Source organism: Herpailurus yagouaroundi, unplaced genomic scaffold, assembly GCF_014898765.1.
Source record: "Herpailurus yagouaroundi ecotype Mexico unplaced genomic scaffold, PumYag 182, whole genome shotgun sequence".
Taxonomy (NCBI): Eukaryota; Metazoa; Chordata; class Mammalia; order Carnivora; family Felidae; genus Herpailurus; species Herpailurus yagouaroundi.
The window spans coordinates 13954695-13973915 of NW_024412413.1; the positions used below are offsets into that span (position 1 = coordinate 13954695).

Below are 19221 nucleotides of genomic sequence, written 5' to 3' on the forward strand. Positions count from 1 at the left end.
AAGGGAAAAGTGGTTTCACTGACAAAGGGGAAGAAGCATATGGGCTTTTGGAGCCAAGCAATCCCTTACACTCTAATGCCTGTTCGACCTCTTACCAGCTGAAGGACTTGTATAAACCACGTACATTCTCCCCATGTCAGTTATGTTCTTGTAAAATAGAGGCCATGATTTTTGGCCCTGTTATCAACCAGGCCCCTTGAGTACTCCGTAGAAATGCACTTGACTTTTTACTTCAGTCTTTGTGTTTCAAAGACCTTCATTTTTATCTTTCAGTCCTAAAGCCTGATGACTCAACCTTCCCTGGCTGAGTCTTAAATAAAAAGAGAAGGACCCAACGGAGCATCTTTTTGTCTTTTCACCCAGAGCACAAGCTCTTAGGAGATGAGCAAAAGGGCTGTGCATTGGCTGGGAGAAGGTAGATTGGGAGGGTAGCTATGACACTGTGTTCTAGTCTTTGAGTCTTCAGTAGGCGTTAGAGAAGGAAGTCCTGGCCACAAACAGTGGGTGATGGTCAGGAGGTAGCAAGCAGGGCGTCCAGTCCTTGCGTCTATAAGAGTTACTGGAGCCCCAGGGCTGAGTAAGCCACAGCTCCTGGCTCTCAGGAGGGTCACAGTCTAGTGAGAAGCAGGCATTAAGCAAACAGAAGATTCCAAGTACAGCCTGCTAAGTGCTGCAGTGGAAGGAAGTAAAGGGGGCCTGGGAGAACCGGAGGGGGCCCCTCTTGGGAGAAAATGTGATGCAGTCTGTGTCTTGAGGGATTCTATAGGACGTCCAGGCTCAGTCGTGATACCAAGTGTCGTCCTTCCTCGTCTTCTGCCCTCACGTCATTCCTCAGCCCCCAAACACCCTTGCCACTCCTCTCCCCAGTCCTTCTGTGTAACCACTCTTCCTCCCCTGAATATGACCCTGGAGAATGGGAAGGAGCAGTAACCCCCATGCAAGTTAGGAATAGTGAACCGGGGGCTGGTAGATACTTGCCTAGCAGGGACCACAGCAGGGCTCCAAAAACATCTGCCCGGAATGCACTGATCCTTTCTGGGATTGACAGGAAATGCCTCTCAGAGGAAGCAGGCTGTGGCCAGGACCTCAAAGGATGACCTGGAGTTTTCAGGGGGATGGGGTGGGGGTGGTGTGCCAGGCAGGGATCACTCAATCTTCACAGAAGCATCACGGGCTGAATATTGGTCTGTTTTATACATCCGAAAATTAGGGATCATATGAATGAAGTCACTTAGTTGCTTGCCCAGAGTCACACAGCAAAATGTGACAGAGCCGAGGTTTGAACTCACGTCGGCCTGACCCTAACTCTAGAGCTCTTTCCTCCGATACACGGCTGAGTTCCCACCTTCATATAGTTTCCCAGGAAAGCATTTTACGTGAGATAATGCTTCTGTAGGATTATCCTGTGTGAGCCCTCCTTGCGTTCAATGGCTTTTTGAGGGCTGACCCCAGAACAGAGACTCTCAATATAACATTGCCTCCTTGAAAGAACATTTGGATTTTAAGCAGCAGAGTCAGAGACTGGATTTTTGACTGCCATCCATTCATACATTGGGAGCGGAGTACACTTAAAAGAAAAATCCTAAAGAAGAGAAAAACCAAGAGAAAACGTGCCATCCATATGGAGGAACGATGCATGTGCCTAGAGGCAATCTGTACCATTTGCATAAAAGGAGTAGCACATAACTCAAGTTGTAAAACATTTTATAATACTTAGAGAGGTGTCAGTTTTCACATCTTTTGAGGAAGATGAGGGGCCGCCGTGCATTAGCATACTGAGCGTGCCGTACGTAGCTGAGCAGACTACAGTGAAAAATGAGGCCGGGGAAGCCAGAGCGAGGGTAATAAGAATGATGAACGGTAAGGTTGATTTTCGAAGATTAGGATGGATCAGGAAGAAAAAACAGTTGCTGTGGGGGAGAAGATCTAAAATCTACAATTACCACCTCCCAGCCAGACCTCTCTTGACTCCAGGCCAGGGCCTGTTCAGTTTCATCGCATGACTCTAGTCCAAGGGGCTACGTATAAAGCAGTTGGTACCGAGCTGGGAGACACATAGTAAGCCTCGTTTCCTTGTTACCAATAATTAATAATTAGTAATGTTCCCACTCTCTCTTAGAGTCGTTTTCAGTCAGCTAGTGGGCATGTAAACAAGGGATCTTCTTCCTCGTCTGTCCCAATGCCCTTATTTCACAGACCAGAAATAGGGACCTGAGGAGGGAAAGGGCTGTCCCCTGAGATTAAGCCCTGGTTTGTGGCACTTGGTCCTGGGCCCTACTAGTGTGCTGGAGAATGGCATACCCAGGGTCGGAGACTTTGGAGAATTTAAGTTTTTGGTCTTTTGTCTTCCTTCAACACTCACCCATTCTTTGCTCATGAGGTGATTTTCAGAACTTAACTCCTTTGGGTGCTAGTGATTTAAGTTATCCCTCATTGGCTTTTGTTATACGTAGCTGATGAAGTTGAGATGCAGTTATTCCTGGAAACATCAACAACATTCCTAGGAGCAAGGTGTTGCCTCTGGAGGGTCTGCCCTATGTACTATGTAGTGCTGTTTGGGGTATGTATCCAAACAAGTCTAAGAATTGTTAAGGGGATTGCTTTAAACAGGGGGGAGCTGGGGAGGGCTGCAGAGGGGGAGTTCTGTGTACTGTGTATACAAAATAGCACATTATGAAGTCCTGCAGTAAGGAATCCTGATGGGATTGGTGGACCCCCAGCATTTCTGCGTCAACACACAGAACAGATCCCTTTGATCATAGAATATCTTGTGGGACTGGTTCCTTAAAAGCCCACTGTAAGAAAACACTTCCCTAAATAGTCTGGGCTCTCGAATGAAAAAGATTTTGAGAGAGGGAATTACCAATTAAGCAATATTGGGTGGTTGTGAATATCAAACCACTGAAATTTCTAAGTATGTTGAAATGAGAGTTTTGATAGGTAGCACAGCATTTTTTTTTAACCTCAAAATCCCCATAACAATGGCAACAATTTCAAACATTTACTTTCTAAAAGCCCTATCTATATCACATGTTCTTTCTAAAAGTAGTTACTTCTCCATTCATTACCTTGACATTGAAGGGTCAGATTAAAAGTATATATTTTTTTTCAAAAGTACGAGATAGCATACGAAAGATAACCGGGTTTTTTTTTTTTTTCATGAAAACATGCATAAATCACCTTTATGTATGCCTTCTAAAGGGCTTTGCTATGAACTCTGTATTTTACAAAAGATATCCATTGTCGTTCCTGGTATCATTCCCAAGTATTGTAAAAATTCTATGATATTTTCAGTCTTGCCTTTATAAAAGTAACCAAATCAGTGACATTCAGTGTGCAGCTGGCTTCAAGGGCTTTGTTGCAAACTTTACTTCACTAATGCGTGAAAGAATTCAGTATCACTTTGTAACCTTACCTGGAATCTGGTTATTCCAATTAAAGCAACTGTACCTTTCATACATGCACTTTCCATAAAAGCACTGTCGTCATGAAAGCAGGAAGTTGCTGTTCAGATTATAACTCGTCTTTCTTTTAGTGCTCACTGGAAGGTTGGTCTTTGGGTATTTCGTTATTGAAACAGAATCTTGCAAATAGCCTAAGCTGACACACACCGGGATCCTCTATGCGTTGATTTAACTCGGTAGCAAATCTCCCATGTAATTTGTTCTCCTACGTGTATCTTCAGGCCTTCAGCATTTGTTTTCGTGACTCTTCTCACAGCATTTGCTGACAAAGGAATTTACTTCATTTGTTACTGTATTATCTTGTGTATTTTTTCAGCCATTTTTGCCTAGGCAGGAAAAACAAGTGTTTCCCTTACTGGATTTTATTATCTTTCATTGTTACGTATAAATCCCCAAAGGGACTGCTAAACTCTTTTCATGGGGGTTAGTGGAATGTCATAAAGTTCTAGACTGACTTTCACAAGACTTTAAACATCATCAAAAAATTATGGAGGCTTGTCTTCATATTCTGGATAATTTGTTTTTAAATGTCTTGCTAATCATGCCTCTTTGTACTAACATCAAATGGTATCTCGAGGCATTATACACACTTGGGGTGAAGCTCTTCCTTAATGATAGTGGTTGTAAATCCATATTTGAATTAATTTTTTTTTTTTTTTTTTTGTAGCTTCTTGTCAGATCAAATGAGACAGACATTTCTGTACTTGGGAATGTAGCTAGGAGGTGCTCATATTGGAAACAGAAGCATCAGCTTGGCTGTTTTCTTGCTGGTCACCTGAACTTGTCTCACTGATGTTCTCAATCAGTCGATGCTTTGTAGGACTGTGTTTTGTTTTAAATATTTTTTTTTTATATATTTGAGAGAGAGAGCGAGAGAGAGAGAGAGAGAGAGAGAGAGTGTGTGTGTGTGTGTGTGTGTGTGTGTGTGTGTGTGTGTGAGGGAAGGGCAGAAAGAGAGGGAGAGAGAAAATCTCAAGCAGGCTCCTCACTGTTCGTGCAGAGCCCGATGTGGGGCTCCATCCTGCGAACCATGAGATTGTGACCTGAGCTGAAGTCGGACACTTAATCAACTGAGCTACCCAGGCACCCTCTCTTTTGTTTTTATTTATTTATTTTTTTTAATTTTTTTTTTCAACGTTTATTTATTTTGGGGACAGAGAGAGACAGAGCATGAACGGGGGAGGGGCAGAGAGAGAGGGAGACACAGAATCGGAAACAGGCTCCAGGCTCTGAGCCATCAGCCCAGAGCTCGACGCGGGGCTCGAACTCACGGACCGCGAGATCGTGACCTGGCTGAAGTCAGACGCTTAACCGACTGCGCCACCCAGGCGCCCCGTCTTTTGTTTTTAATACACACTTTTGTTTGGAAAGATTTTTGAAAGAAAAGGTTGTAAAAGCAGTTCTGAGAGTCCTGTACCCCAGCCATCTAGTGTCAGTTTCCCCTAATGTTAACATCTTACAGGATAATAGTGAACTGTCAAAACTGACAAACCCACGTTGGTAGATTGCTCCTCACTGAACTGCAGGCTTTAGGTACATTTTGCCAGTGTTTCCATTAGTGTTCTGTTCCCTTAGTCTCCTCTAGCCTCTGACACCATCTTAGTTTTCCCATGTTTTTCATGACCGACCTTGATAGTTTTGAGCTGGACTGGTCAGGTATTTTATAAAATATCCCTCAAACTTGGTTTGTCCAATGTATTTTTTTCTCATGATGAGACTGAGATTGTGAGTGTTTGGGGAGAGTATCGTACAGGCTAAGGGTGCCCACCCCCACAAGGGCATCACATCATTTCAGGGAGGACCTGAGTTTCACACACGACTTCACTAAGGGCTCTCTCTGTACTTGGTTAGGAGAGCGTTTCCAGGTTTCTGTACCACACGGTGATTATTTTCCCCTTTCATGCGTCATTTTTCAGAAGTGAGTCCCTACACCCACCCCACACTGGAAATGGGGAGATTAAGTTCTACTTCCCAATAAGGGATTCAAATCTACATATTAGGGCTGTTCTGTAAGGAGATCTGCTTCTCTCCTCCATTTATATTTATTTATATCCATGTAGACGCATGGATATTTATTTTATACTTTGGGCTATCATGCAGGACTCCTTTTAAGCCATTTTTTCCATTTTGTGAGGGATATTTTAATTAAATATTGATATTATTAAATATTATTAAATGTACTAGCAATAGCTGTTAATGGTTGGTGGAACGCTTACGCGCACACATTTAAACTCCAATACGTCTCAAAATGTGACGGTTCCACATTCTGCCCTCTGCACTGACACCGCGAAATATGGGCGCTCAAATGACATAGGAACTCATTCTCTCCCTTTCTCTGTCTCTCTCGGGCTGCCTGTGTTTCCGCAGGGTAACTTTTAGCAGTCCCCCCACCAGTAAGTACGCAGAACTCAGTTCTTCAACAAATACGTGCTACATGTGTGCAGTAGACCAAGCACTGCCCTGAGCACTGGTTATATGGTAGTGAGTGAGACTGCGTAGGCCCTGCTCTCCGTGAGCTTATGTGCCAGTAGAGAATATAGATACCAAACAAGAAAACAGACGGTCAAATGGGGCATTCCAGGCAATCGAACTGGCTATGAAGAAATCAAAGCGAGTGATGTAACCATCACTGGCACTCATAATCCCAGTTTGGAGAAAGAGACCCTCTTTCTCTCAGTGCCTCAGCTGAATGACCCTGTTGATGCTTCTTAGGACACATGCCCATACCTGAACCCAACTCTTTGTTCTTAGGGATGGTCAGGAATGGCTCATTGGTCAGTGTGAGTCACATGCCCATGCTTCTGGCATATGGGGCATGACTGATAGTCCCATGAGAATCATCCGAAGAGGACCAGGTCTGGTTCTGTGATGGAATGATGTAGGGCATAGAGAAAAGCAATAGCCATCACGGAAGGTGTCTGCTGGGAACCAGGAAGCCAGCTGCCTTTCCTGGAGCAGAGATCCATGTGGTGCCCGCCCCTAAGGACATTAATTACCCCCTACGGGCAAAATCCCACTGGACTACAAACCCAGCTGCTCCTCAACCAACCTTGGGAGAATCCCTCTGCTAAAGATCCATGCTGTCCCTACAGGTGGGATCTGCTTCCCTCTATCCTCCCTGTCCCCAGATCAATAGACACACTCCCCAGGAGGACACTGTGAGAAGTCTGTGAAATGTGAGTCAAGTCCTAGTAATTAGTTAATTTCATAGAGAGGAAGAATATGGGGCCAGTTATCATCCACAAGTCTTAAGTCAGATGTCTGCAGAGAAGCCACATTAAGACAACACTCACTGAGGGACTCTTCAGTTTGGACGGCTTTGCCATTTCCTGCTGTCAGTGGTCCATCGGGAATTCCCCACACACACCAAAACCCAGTTCAAACTGATTATTACCCCCATTTTATAGCAAAAAAGAACTGAAAACATTGAACATGATGAACATGAGAGAAGATGGCTAGACCTTCTCATGGATTCCTGACCCTGTCGTCCCTGAGCATTAGCAAGGGTGTCCATTTTCCTATTGCTATTTTTCCCCTCCCTATCCTCTCCCTCCTCAGACAGGGAGAAATAATGTTACAGAGACAGAACAAGAGATGGAAGGATGTAGGACAGGGCCTCGGATTCATGCAGGAGCCTACGTGGCTACCTTTTCCAGATGAGGAGACTAAATAATCACTGAATTTGGTCTGTACTCTGCTCCTTTCATGGGTAATGATGCACTTTTGTCTGGGAGGAATTTTTTTTTCTTTCTGGGATTTGTAAGAACCAAGAAGCAACAAAGGACCTGTGTAAAAAGGAGACAAAGAGCCAACAGAGCCTTTGTGGCTTGAAATCTGAGTTTCAGACACACTGTTTTTGTTTAATAGCTACTCCCGGTAATTGTCAGGAATGGGAACAGAGAAGGACGAGAGCTGGAAAAGAATCTTCGACAGTTGGTGGGGGCAATGAAAGAAGTGAGGTGGATTCCATTGTCAGTGGACAAACATTGGCCAAGCCTGTCACTGCACATGCAGAGGTGGACAAACACAGGTCTCACATTCAGGGAGCCGGCAGTCAGGCGGTTAGAGACTGAGGGATAGTGTCACTTTAAAGGACATCCCATGGGAACAGAGTGTGTGTGTTCCACGCGAACTGAGCGCCAGTCTGCTCCAGACTCTGCAGTGGGCGCCTTGACACTTCTTGTCTCGTGGATCCTCTGAAGCAGGCATTCTTATTTCCTTGTATCGGATCGGAAAATCGAGGTTCATGCACATCAAGTCGTTTAGGGGACAGAGTTGAGAGGAAGCAGAGGTGAAATTTGCTTGGTTCCTCTGCCCATCAGCACTGCTCAGTGTCTGCTCAGTATGTTAAACCTATTTGCCTTACTGAGTAGTCCCTCTTCAAGCCTCTCCGTGTCGTCCAGCCAGGACCACAGCTTCTTCTCTGGGCTGTGTCATCCGACCCATCCTAGCCTTCTGCCTCAGCCTGCAACCACCTGTGGTCCCCAGCTTCCATTCTTGTTTCTCGTTCCCCCTTCCCACACAGAGACTCCATTTTCATCCAGCCTTCCTAGTTCGTAAGGTGGCCATTTTGTGAAATCCAAACCCAGATTTCTTTTGTGACTTGAGGTGCACATGCGACGTACCTTCATGTGCATCGATCCATCGGTTCTGGGCTTGACCATGAACTACAGGGTGGTTTCTGTGACAGCCCTTTTGTAGATGAGGGGCTGTCTCCATGGTATTGGGCAACTTAGCACAGGCCAGCCGCTGATGGCAGCCGGTGTGTGGGTGGGTCTGCTTCTCCCCTCTCTCCCATGCAGCGTAATCCTGAGGATGACAGGGAAAAGGACTTGTGAGACTATCATCCCCTCCTAGAAATACCAAACAAGGGGGGAGCACAGAGGGAGCTTCAACTCCTTCAAGAGAACATGACAAGCTGTTTGGCCCTTAGACAAAGAAGAGGGGAATATATTTCTCCATCCTAAAGTCCACATTAATAGGGCTTTTATAAATGATTTGCTGTAGACAGAATGTGAAGATTATTGAGAATGTCATCATCATGATTTCCATTCTTGAAGCAAAGGGCAGCGATTGAATACTAAGTACCTGCCAGGCACTGTGGCACTCAGGAAGAATAATAAGTCATGCTCCCTGCCAGCCCAGAAATTCACATTCCATTGCTGCCAGGTGCAGGCATGTAAATAAATAACTACACGAGTGTGCAATGAGTCCTCCATAGAGTTAAGTGCAAGAATTCTATGGAGCATTGAAGAAGGGCCCAGCAACAGCCCTAGGTGTTACATTAAGAATGCTTACAGGGGCGCCTGGGTGGCTCGGTCGGTTAAGCGTCCGACTTCGGCTCAGGTCATGATCTCACAGACCGTGAGTTTGAGCCCCGCATTGGGCTCTGGGCTGATGGCTCAGAGTCTGGAGCCTGCTTCCCGTTCTGTGTCTCCCTCTCTGTCTGCCCCTCCCCCGTTCATGCTCTGTCTCTCTCTGTCTCAAAAATAAACATAAAAAAAATTTTTTTTAAGAAAAAAAAAAAAAGAATGCTTACAGTGAGAATCAGAAAACCCAGTATGCAGGAGGCTTAAACTAAACCCCCTATATTGGGGGAGTTTAATTTCTTAGCTAAGAATACTGCAGTAGATACAGACATTGCTTTGTGAATAGCAGCGCGTTGAGCTCTTTCTCATAGTCACAGGATGGCTGTCATGGTTCCAGTCATCACATCTCTGTTTACTGCAGAAAGGTGAGTGGGGTGGGAGGAGAATGGCACTTTAACTGAACCTTATTATTAGGAAATCAAATATATGCTTCCCCGTGTATCTTTTTGGGCAATCCTGAATCATATGGCCCACCTTGGCTGCAAGGGGGTCTGGGAAATCAGAGAACAGGATCATCATGTTTAGCTTAGATCTTAAATGGATCACATGATCCGTTCACAGGAGCTGGCAGTTGCAACTACAGAGTTAGTGTTCTGTCAGGAATGAAGAATGGGTTGGAGAGACAGACCTACTGGGAGAGAACCTTCTGCCACAAGTGGTCAGGCAGAGATTTACAGAAGAGACATGCATTTGAACTCAGCCCTTCAGGACGAGCAGGTCTTCACGTGAAAGAGAAGAAGTAAGGACTTCTGGGGAGGGGGCTGGAGCATATGCAAAGGCACCAAGTCATGAAAGACAGGCTCAAGAAATACCAGGAAATTCTTTTAGCCTGGAGATAAGAGCAGGAATTGTAAGTGGGAACCATTTTGCAATAGGCTTAACTACCAGGCCAAGGAGGGTAGGGGTTATTCTGTGAGTCATAGAAAATCAGGGGAGGTCTTGAGACACATACCCACTTGCCAGATACCCCTTATCCCCGTAAACTTGGAAGACATAAGGCCCATGTTCTTGCTCACCTGGCACTTGCATGCAGGCTCTGATGTCTTAGCATTTTGGTACCATGCGTTATTTTTATGAACCCTCTGGGTTCTGAGTGCTTCAGAAGCTGAATTTTTGAGCTCTTTCCATAGCCTTGTCCTTGTATTGAGGTCTCGTTTCTACCTTTAAAATGCCTTTTCCTTGATGGGCAATAGAGTCTCCTGTTTCTCCTTTAAACAAGTTGACTTCTGCTGTCTTCCCAGATGATGTTTAAGTTTCTCGGACAGTAAGCAATTTCTGTCAATTTCTCTGGCTCACTCCAGGCTGACTCCAGGTCTGCACATATACTCAGCCTTTACAGACATTTCAGACCCAAGCAGATCACGCCCACGGGGCCCCTCGGTGCCTGGCAGCTTCTGCAGCCCACCTGGCCTGCAACCTGGATACCTCCTTCTCTGCTTCCTTCCAAGCTGGAGATTCAGCCCCTGTATCTGAGAAGCCCTAAACCATCCTTCGGCCTCAGTATCCCAGGGATGGGTGAGGTCCCTGTGCTTGGAAGGGGAAAGTAGGCTTCTTTTATGATCCTATAATTTTTCAGTAAAACTCACATTCATTGCTGTGAATGGAGTCATTTGATGATTATAGACATGAGAGAAATGAGAGAGGAATCCCTAATGTCTCTCTCCCTCAGGTTCAAATCCTGACTCTCCTGCTTCCTAGCCATGTAACTTAGGGCAATTCGCTGGATTTTCCTCACCTGTAAGATGGGATAAGGAGACGATCACTTGTAGTGTTGAATGCACATGTTAAGTGAGCTATGACAGCAAAGTATTCAGAGCAGTGCCATGGCACGTTCGCAAGCCTCCCATATATGTTAGCTGCTGATACTGAGTATTCTTGCCATGCCAATGTGCCTCAGTAATGGAGTAAGTTATGATGGGTTTTTACCGCAAGTCTTGGGAGACTCACACGCACTTACCAGCTCCTTGCAAAAATCTATTTTTGGGACACATTATCCAGTGTCACTCCATCTCATGTGTGAAAACTTGTCACCAAATGTCATCTACACCGCCAGCTTGCTGCCCCCAAGCCAGCAATGATGGGTGATTCTGTCCCTCAAGGGACCAGGAAATGACATTTCTCAGTCGTCAAACAAGCGCTGATCAAAATTATCAGCAATACTAATCCTGAGTCAGATTTTCAGAGGCAGGCATATGGTTTAGTGGAAGGAACAGTGCCCCAGGAGACAGATCCTGGGCACAAATTCTCCCTCTGCTGTGTGGCTCTGGACAAGTCACTTTCTCCCTCTGGGCCTTGGTTTCTTTATTATAGCTCAGGAACCATCAATAACCGCCTGTCTTTAACATCTCTTTAAGAGTACACATCATACCTGTAATTTAAAATGGACAGCTAGGGGCGCCTGGGTGGCACAGTCGGTTAAGCGCCGACTTCAGCCAGGTCACGATCTCGCGATCCGTGAGTTCGAGCCCCGCGTCAGGCTCTGGGCTGATGGCTCGGAGCCTGTTTCCGATTCTGTGTCTCCCTCTCTCTCTGCCCCTCCCCCATTCATGCTCTGTCTCTCTCTGTCCCAAAAATAAATAAAAAAACGTTAAAAAAAAAAATTTAGAAAAAAAAAGAAAATAAATAAAATGGACAGCTATGTAATATCTGCCTCTCTCTCTCTCTCAGTTGTAAGTTCCAGAAAGAGAGTCATGATCTCTTGTGTTCATCTCTGCATTCACGGCCCCTCTCAGTGCCTGGCACACAGTCAGTGCTCATTTTTAATATATATTGAATAAATGACTGATGTGATAGAAAGAAAAAGATTTGGGAGCACGACAGACCTGATTTTGCATTAGGATTGGTTACTTAGTGACTCTGTGTTAGGCTCAGCCTCAGAATTATCATCTGCAAAGATGGGGATAATAGAAATAACTTTACCAAGTTGTTTTGAGGTTTGGATGTGAAAATGTCACACATGCACACATACGCCAACCGTGGCCTAATGTCTAGGGTATGATGGGTATTAGATAAACATAGCTATCATTTACTTCTCTGGAGCCTAGCACAGGGGAAGGGAGTATGCTGTGTCTAGCTGATTAAAAACTAAGGAGAAAAAGGTAAATCCAAATATACATTGTTTCTCCCTGTTGAAGAGGCTCAAGTTTTTTGAGTCAGATGCACATCCCTCAGCCTTCCTGCTGGCTTAGCACTTGGCAAGCACCAGGATCTTTGGGTGAGCTTCCCTGTCACAGGCCACCCAGGTGGAAAAGGGTTTCCCAGAATCCCCTTGGCCTGCCAGTGTCACCACCGTCTTCTCCCTCTAACTTTGGCTAATTTTTATAGAACACCAGTCACCAGTATTTACCTGGATGCAATAGACAGACCTAACTCACTCTGCAGACACAGAACAGAGTGAGGCATGATGGGTTAAGAGGTGGCCTGGAGTGGGTCGGGGGCATCTGGAGGCCTGGGTCCTCATTGTAGCCTTGACTGAGTCCATACTCACCACGTGATCTTGGGCAAGCCACCTCCTCCATAAGCCTCACTGTCCTTGTCTGCAAAGCTCTCAGCCCACAGCGCCGTGTGTGATAGCAGTTAGGAAGCTGGGGTTCGGGTTTAGAGCTGGCTTCGTGTCTCAGCTCTGCCACTTACCCACTGTGAGACATGGGCAAGTCAAGTACCATCTCCGTAAAATGGACACTAGGACCCAAATGGGCTTATTTGGGGGACGTGATGACGCAGTGTCTCCAAAGTGCCTGGCAGATTTGTGCACAGAGAGTGAAGATTTGTTTGTCTGGGGACACAGAGGCTAGCCCTGATTTTTACTTAATGTTAAGTTTCTCCCTGTTGAGGAAGTTCAGGTTTCCTGAGTCAGATGCATATCCATCAGCCTTCCTGCTGCCTCAGCACTTGGCACACACCAAAATGTCTTGCAGCAAAGACATGATCCCCACAGGGTGTGAGTGACACCAGCTCGTATGCAATTATTTTAATGCGTGGCCCAGGACCTTCTCCGGCCCGGGTTGTGTGTTCTCAGGGGAGAGCCTTCCCTCTCCTTCCCTCTTGCATCCTTCAGAAGGCACAGGAAGAGAATGCATTGTGCACACTCCTGCTTCCCTGAAATGCAAGTGCCACCAAGTGGCCTCATTCCAGGGAGGGTCTGCTGGCCGTTCTGCACTGTCCTGAATGCTAAATACTCTCTTCCTGACTTACTGCTCCAGTGGACTTCAGGCTGGCAGGAGAAGAAGGGAGGGCAGGATGCCAGTAGGCAGGCTGCTGCCACCGTCTTTGAGGAGAGAAGAGAACCCACATAAGGTGGGCCCACTCCGGCCTACAGGCACTGGGCCGGGTAGGCATCTGTTTAAACCTCTTAGCTACTCTGTGGAGTCAGGGTTACTGATTCCCACCTTGCACACGAGGAAACTGAGGCCCCAAGAAACAAAATGAGCCGCCCTGGGACACACACAGCTAATGAGCGTAGCTGAGATTCAAACCCAGGCTGGCCTGACATCCCGGGTTCTTGCTCTGCCATCACCCCATTCTGGTCATGGGAGGGCAGGGGGTGTGGTTTGCCCCAGTCAGGTCTCCTGTTGTTCCCTTTGCCTTGAGAGAGGGACTTGGTCTCGCAGAGTATTTGCCCAGCCAGCCTCAAGGGCTGTGGCTGCCATACCTCCAGAGGACCCTGAGAGAGCGGGCAGGGGGAAGTAGGCCTTCCAGGCCTCTCTAAATGGCAGCCTGTTGAGGCTCCTGCAGAAAGAATGTGGTTAAAGGAGGGAGCCAGGAAAAGACTGAGCTCTGACACCCCATTCCCTTCCTCTGTCTCAGTGTCAGCTCTGCTGGTCCCCCCACCACGTGAGGCGAGTTGGAGAAAGGTGAGAGCTAGTTTATTTCTTCTGTGATGTGACAAGGCATCAACAGGGAAGTTTTTACAACCTGGCTTCTCCTGTTCTCTGCCCTGTGGACAGAAGAACGTGGGCTTTGGAGTCAGGTTTATTCAGACTTAGGTTTGAATCCCGGCTCCCATGTTTACCAACTCTGTGGCCTTGGGCAAGTCACTTCTCCAGTTTCTTCTTTACAATTGCATTCCTGGGATGCCTGGGTGGCTCAGTCAGTTAAGCATCTAGGACTCTTGGTTTCTGCTCAGGTTATGATCTTGAGGTTTGTGGGTCCCAGCCCCGCATCGGGCTCTGCACTGACAGCATGGGGCCTGGTTGGGATTCTCTCTCTCTCTCTCTCTCTCTCTCTCTCTCTCTCTCTCTCTCTCTCAGATAGATTTAAAAAAACATTTAAAATTGAATTCCTTGTTCAGGTCACCATAAGGATTAAAAGACGACAAATACAAAGCTGATGGTGAGGGGTCCCCCCCTGCCAAGAGCATGAGCTGTGCCTGCTGGGAAATTCTCCTAACTGGCGTCACTTGCTGCCCGTCCACCCTGCCACTCATGTCTTGTCCAGTATAGTCAGAGGATCCTACTCAAACATGGAGTTAGTAATTTCCTCCTCTGTAAAATCTCCAGTGCCACAGCTGAGTTCTGAGCCTCCATGGAGCTGGGCTCTCCCTGCGCCCCGAGCATGGCCTCCGTGGAGCCAGGCTCTCCCTGCACCCTGCTCACCTCTGCAGCCTCATCTCCCACCCACCCCACCCAGCACCTGGGCTCTGGCTGCAGCACGTGACTTCTCATTTCCCACCGGTCTTCCCTCTGGCTGGACTGTGCCACCACCATCCCCTCCGTGCCCGCCCCTGCCTCCCAGGAAACTCTGCTTCATCTTTCAGGCCCCAGCAGGTGCACCTCTGGAGCTCCTCTTCTAGAGCTTCCGTTCTCCACGCCCCTCCCTCCATGGTCACATTCTGAGTCCTGTTTGTGGATGCCTCTCCCGCCCACCGCCAGCCAACCAAGGGCGAGCACTGTCAGCAGGGGGCGCTGCCCCTCTCCCAACCTGGCACAGGGTTGGCACTAGCCAGCCTTTATTGAGCGCTCACACTTGGCCAGACACTCCTTACATGCTTTACATGTATTAACGAGTTGAAGGCAGCTCTGAGACGGAGCATCCCTCAGTCCGGCTGGAGGCAGGAACCATACCAAATATTTAAACAGAGAATTTAATTTTTAAAAAATGGCAACTACACGTAAAGTGTTGATTTGGTAAACCAAGTAAAAATAGAAACTCGCAGGAAACCATTACCACCCCCCGGGGCTGAAGGAACAGAGGGGGGGTGGGGGGATTCTTACAGCTTGGGGCTGGAACCCAGACCTGGGCTGGGGAAAGCAGGCAGCTCCAGGGCAGACGAGGAAACTTGTTCTCAGTGTTGGGAAAACTGCAGAATGATTCTAGCTGCTGCTAAAGGGAGGACTTGCCACTGCCACCTTGAAGAAAGGAGGGGGGTGGGGCGCCCTGGTGGTTTGGTCGGTTGAGCATTGGAGTTCAGCTCAGGTCATGATCTCACGGTTTGTGGGTTTGAGTCCCGCGTCAGGCTCTGTGCTGACAGCTCCAAGCCTGGAGATCCTGTGTCCCCCTCTCTCTGCTACTCCCCGGCTCATGCTTTGTCTCCCTCTCAAAAATAAACATTGAAGACAAAATAAAAATAAAAATAAAGGAGGTAGGGTGATGCTTGCAGAAACAGGAAGCAACAGGAGGGCCACATTCCTTTTTCCTTCTCCCAGATTGTCAGTCTCCCTGTCACGGCCCCTGCTGGCAGCATCTAATGGGAGGCGGCTGGCAAGGCAGAAATAGGGTTTGCAAAGTCCCTGCCTCAGCATCACAAAGCAAGCTTGGAGCTGAGAGACAGAAGCTAAGATGCTGGCACGGGCGGCAGCTGTTGCTCTCCCCATTTCACAGATATGGAAATTGAGGCACAGAGAGTAAGTCACTTGTCCAAGATGAAGGAGCTACCTAGACCAGAGCCAGGATTTGAACCCAGGCAGTCTGGCCTTTGCGCCCTTCCTCTTCAGCACTGTACCATAGATGAGTGAGTGAGTGAGTGAGTGAGTGAGTGAGTGAGTGAGTGGACAAGCCACCAACACTGCTTAGCCCGGCGCCCAGCCGAGTCTTTGCACAGTCCTCCCGGCCTGACGGCCCCTCGTCGCCCGGGCAGGTCATTCACTGGAACTCCCCCAAGAAGCTGCGGGTGAAGAACAAGCACGTGGAGTTTTTCCGCAACCTCTACCTGACCTTCCTGGAGTACGACGGGAACCTCCTGAGACGAGAGCTGTTCGGCTGCCCCAGTGAAGCCGATGTCAACAGCGAAAACGTAAGTGGCTCGTGGGGCCTGGGGGTGCGGGGCAGGGCCCCCGAGATACACAAGCCACCACCCTTGCCCCAGGCGGTGGGGGAGGCAGGTGAGTCAGCACATCCCTGCCGTGCTCCCCGCTGCGGGTGTAGAAGGGCCGTGCCGGCCCAGACGGGGTGAGGTCGGAAGTGAGTGTCCAAGCAGAGGAATCAGGACGAGCCCAGCGCCAGTGAAACAACAGATGCCGTGTCTCTCCATAGCCAGGAAACTCTGACATCCTTGTGGACCTGGCAGCCACAGGGGAGACCCTGGCTTCAGTGGTCAGTGCCCAGGGGGCATCAAAGATTTGCACAAGTAGCTGGCTCCTTTAGGGTTAGCAGAGGTGAAGAGAGTGTTAGGTACGTGGCATGGCTAACACCGCTACTTTCCTGTCTCTCCACTGTTTATAATCGTTTATATGTTCTGTCTCCTTTGATGTTTGTAGAAACCCTCTCCCCGCCCCCCATCAGAGTTGAGAAGTTGAGGCACAGAGAGGTTAAGCAGGTTGCGCACAGCAAGCAAGGGGCGAAGTTGACAGTGACTTGAAGTTCTGGAGAGCAGGAAGGGGGAAGCTGCAAGCTGTCATGGAAAAAGCAGGGCATGTAGGGTCAGGCCGACCTGGGTTTGGCTTTAACCCCTTCCAGTTACCAAGTATGTGACCTCTGGCAAGTTACTCGACCTCTCTGTGCTTCCGTTTCCTCAACCGCCAAATGGGGACAAAAACCTTAGAGGCGTGTTTGAGACTAAGCACGAAATTGCATTTGAAGCACCTGGTTCAGCGTCTGCTGTGTTAGACGCTCAATAAATATTTCCTCCCTTGCCTTGACCCTTAGTATTAGACACAGAAGTAACTTGTTCATGTAGTCAGTCGACAAACATTTACTGAGGGCCTTCTTATGCTGAGCACTGAGTATTCATAGGTAAAAAAAGGACGATGGTCCTTGCTCTCACTGTGCTAATATTCTTATGGGGGAAACATAGTTGATAACTACAAGAACATTCAGGAAAAATGATCAGCCAGTGGGAAATACTACATAGTACTGAGCATATTAATGACGAGCTGGCTACTCCGCTGGTTTGCAGGGTCTGGAGGGCTTCTTTGAGGAGGTGATGGTCCATCTGAGACCTGAGTGACAAGAAAGAGCCAGTCATGGAAGAGCGAGGGATCAAAGCCACAATGAGACCCCTCCTCACACCTGTTAGAATGTCTATTCCCAAAGAGCAAAAGGTAACAAGAATTGTTGGGGATGAGGAGGAACCAGGATGGTTGGTTGAACGTACAATGCTGTGGCTGCTGGGGGAATCAGTATGGCAGTTCCTCAAGAAATTACAAATAGAACTGTCCCATGACCCAGTAATCCCACTCTGGGATGTGTCCAAAAGAATTGAAATCAGGATCAGGATCTCCAGGCAGTGTCTGCATTGCCATGGTCGCTGTGGTATTACTCTTGACGGCCAGAGGTGGAAATGACCTACCTGCCCGTCGACAGACGAGTGGATAGAATGTAGTGTATATATACGATAGAGTATCGTCCAGCCTTCAAAAATAATTGGAAATGTTAGCATTCGTGACAACGTAGGTGAACCAGGCAGATATGATGCCAGGTGAAGGAAGTCAGTCCCAGAAGGATAAATACTGCATGATGCCTCATGTATGTAGATGCATCTAAAATAGTAAAAGCTGGAGATGTAGACCACAGAATGGTGGTTACCAGGGGGCAGGGGGAGGGGCCGTGGGGAGCCATTGTTCAGTGGGTGTAAAGTTAGCTGCACGGCATGAATGAGTCCCAGAGACTTGCTGTACAATGTAGTACTTACAGTTAACAGAGTATTGGGCACTCAAACGTTTTAAGAGGTAGACCTCATGTTAAGTGTTCTTAACACACACATACACATACACACACACTCAAAATCTAAGAAGGTTTTGGGGGTGATAGATTTGTTTATTACCTTGATTGTAGTGAAAATACATGAACGAATGTAGCGTATGTCCAAAGTCACCAAATTGTTATCATTATGTGTAATTTTCTGTCTGTCAGTTATACTTCAGTAAAGCTGGGGGGGGGCAGGGGTGGAAGGGCAAAGGAAGTACATTCCGGGGGGGGGAATAGCCAGTGCAAAGGCCCTGGGGTAGGGCCAGGCCCACACGAGGACCTGAAGGATGGCCAGGGTGGCCAGGGGCTGGAGGGGGAGGAGGAGAACACGAGAAGCTGAGCAGCAAGAAGGCAGGAGGCAGATTGGAAGGATGTTGTAGGCAGGCTAAAGAGTCAGGATTTTATTTTGTTACTATTATTGTTATCGTTTCTATTCTTATCTTGGATGTCATGAGAATTCTTTTAGGCTCCCAGTGGCAGGGGAGGGTGTGTGTGGAAGGTCTGGAGGATGTGCTCGGCTGGACCTTTATCAGGACAACTGGTCCCAAGGCCCCCCTGCCCTCTAGTATTTGACCCCTGAGTCACAGTGGACTCCCCTCAAGCTCTGGCCCTCCTCTGCATCACCCCATGCCTTTGTCAGTGTCTGCCCTTCCCTACCACTGGCAGTAGAGGAAAGAAGACCATTAAGCACTTGAACTCTGGCTTGAATTCTGGGAAGCACTTAGAGGTTTCGACAGACACCGTGTTCTGGTTTTTCCTTCCACTCTCTAATCAGTATTTGCCATCATTGTCAATATCTAAGTGCCCATTCGGCACTTTTGTCCCCCAATACTAAATGGAAACTGTTCTCTTGCCTTTGTTTCTTCCTGCATAGAAGAGGCTCAAATAAAAAGCCTTGCAGGATGAAGCCATCGGTTAGCTGTCCCTATCAGTGAGTTCCCCAGGTGCGCTCTTCTGTGTTTTAGGAGGTGAGACTCCCTTTATAAATGACCCACCTGGTTCTCCTACCACCAGCTCCCCCCGGAGGGTCATCAGGGTGGGGAAGTCGTCAGTGGTCCTTCTCAGAATCTGTAGCCGCATTTATTTGCTCGACAAGCAGGTGTGAATGCCAGCCATCTGCCAGACCATGCAGGACACCGGGGTTGAACTCAGAGGCTGGCCCAGTCCCTGTACGTTAAGTCACTTGCTGTGCAGCAAGTGTTAGCGCTGCCAAGGGGGTGGTCTCTCCGAGTAGAGGGAGGGCCACAAAGGAGAGAACAGCCCTC

The 19221-nt window shown here is 47.8% G+C and overlaps 1 protein-coding gene across 3 annotated transcripts in view; it reads left to right on the forward strand.

The window, feature by feature from the left end:
- Window positions 1-19221, forward strand: part of LARGE1 (LARGE xylosyl- and glucuronyltransferase 1) — a 545419-nt gene that overhangs the window by 472522 nt on the left and 53676 nt on the right. For 2 of the 3 annotated variants that reach the window (XM_040490968.1, XM_040490970.1), the window contains one exon: window positions 15909-16064. The exons of the other annotated variant lie outside the window; for it this stretch is intronic. In XM_040490968.1, coding sequence (XP_040346902.1) covers window positions 15909-16064 — 156 coding nt within the window. The remainder of the gene's footprint in view (window positions 1-15908; window positions 16065-19221) is intronic. 3 annotated transcript variants of the gene reach the window in all.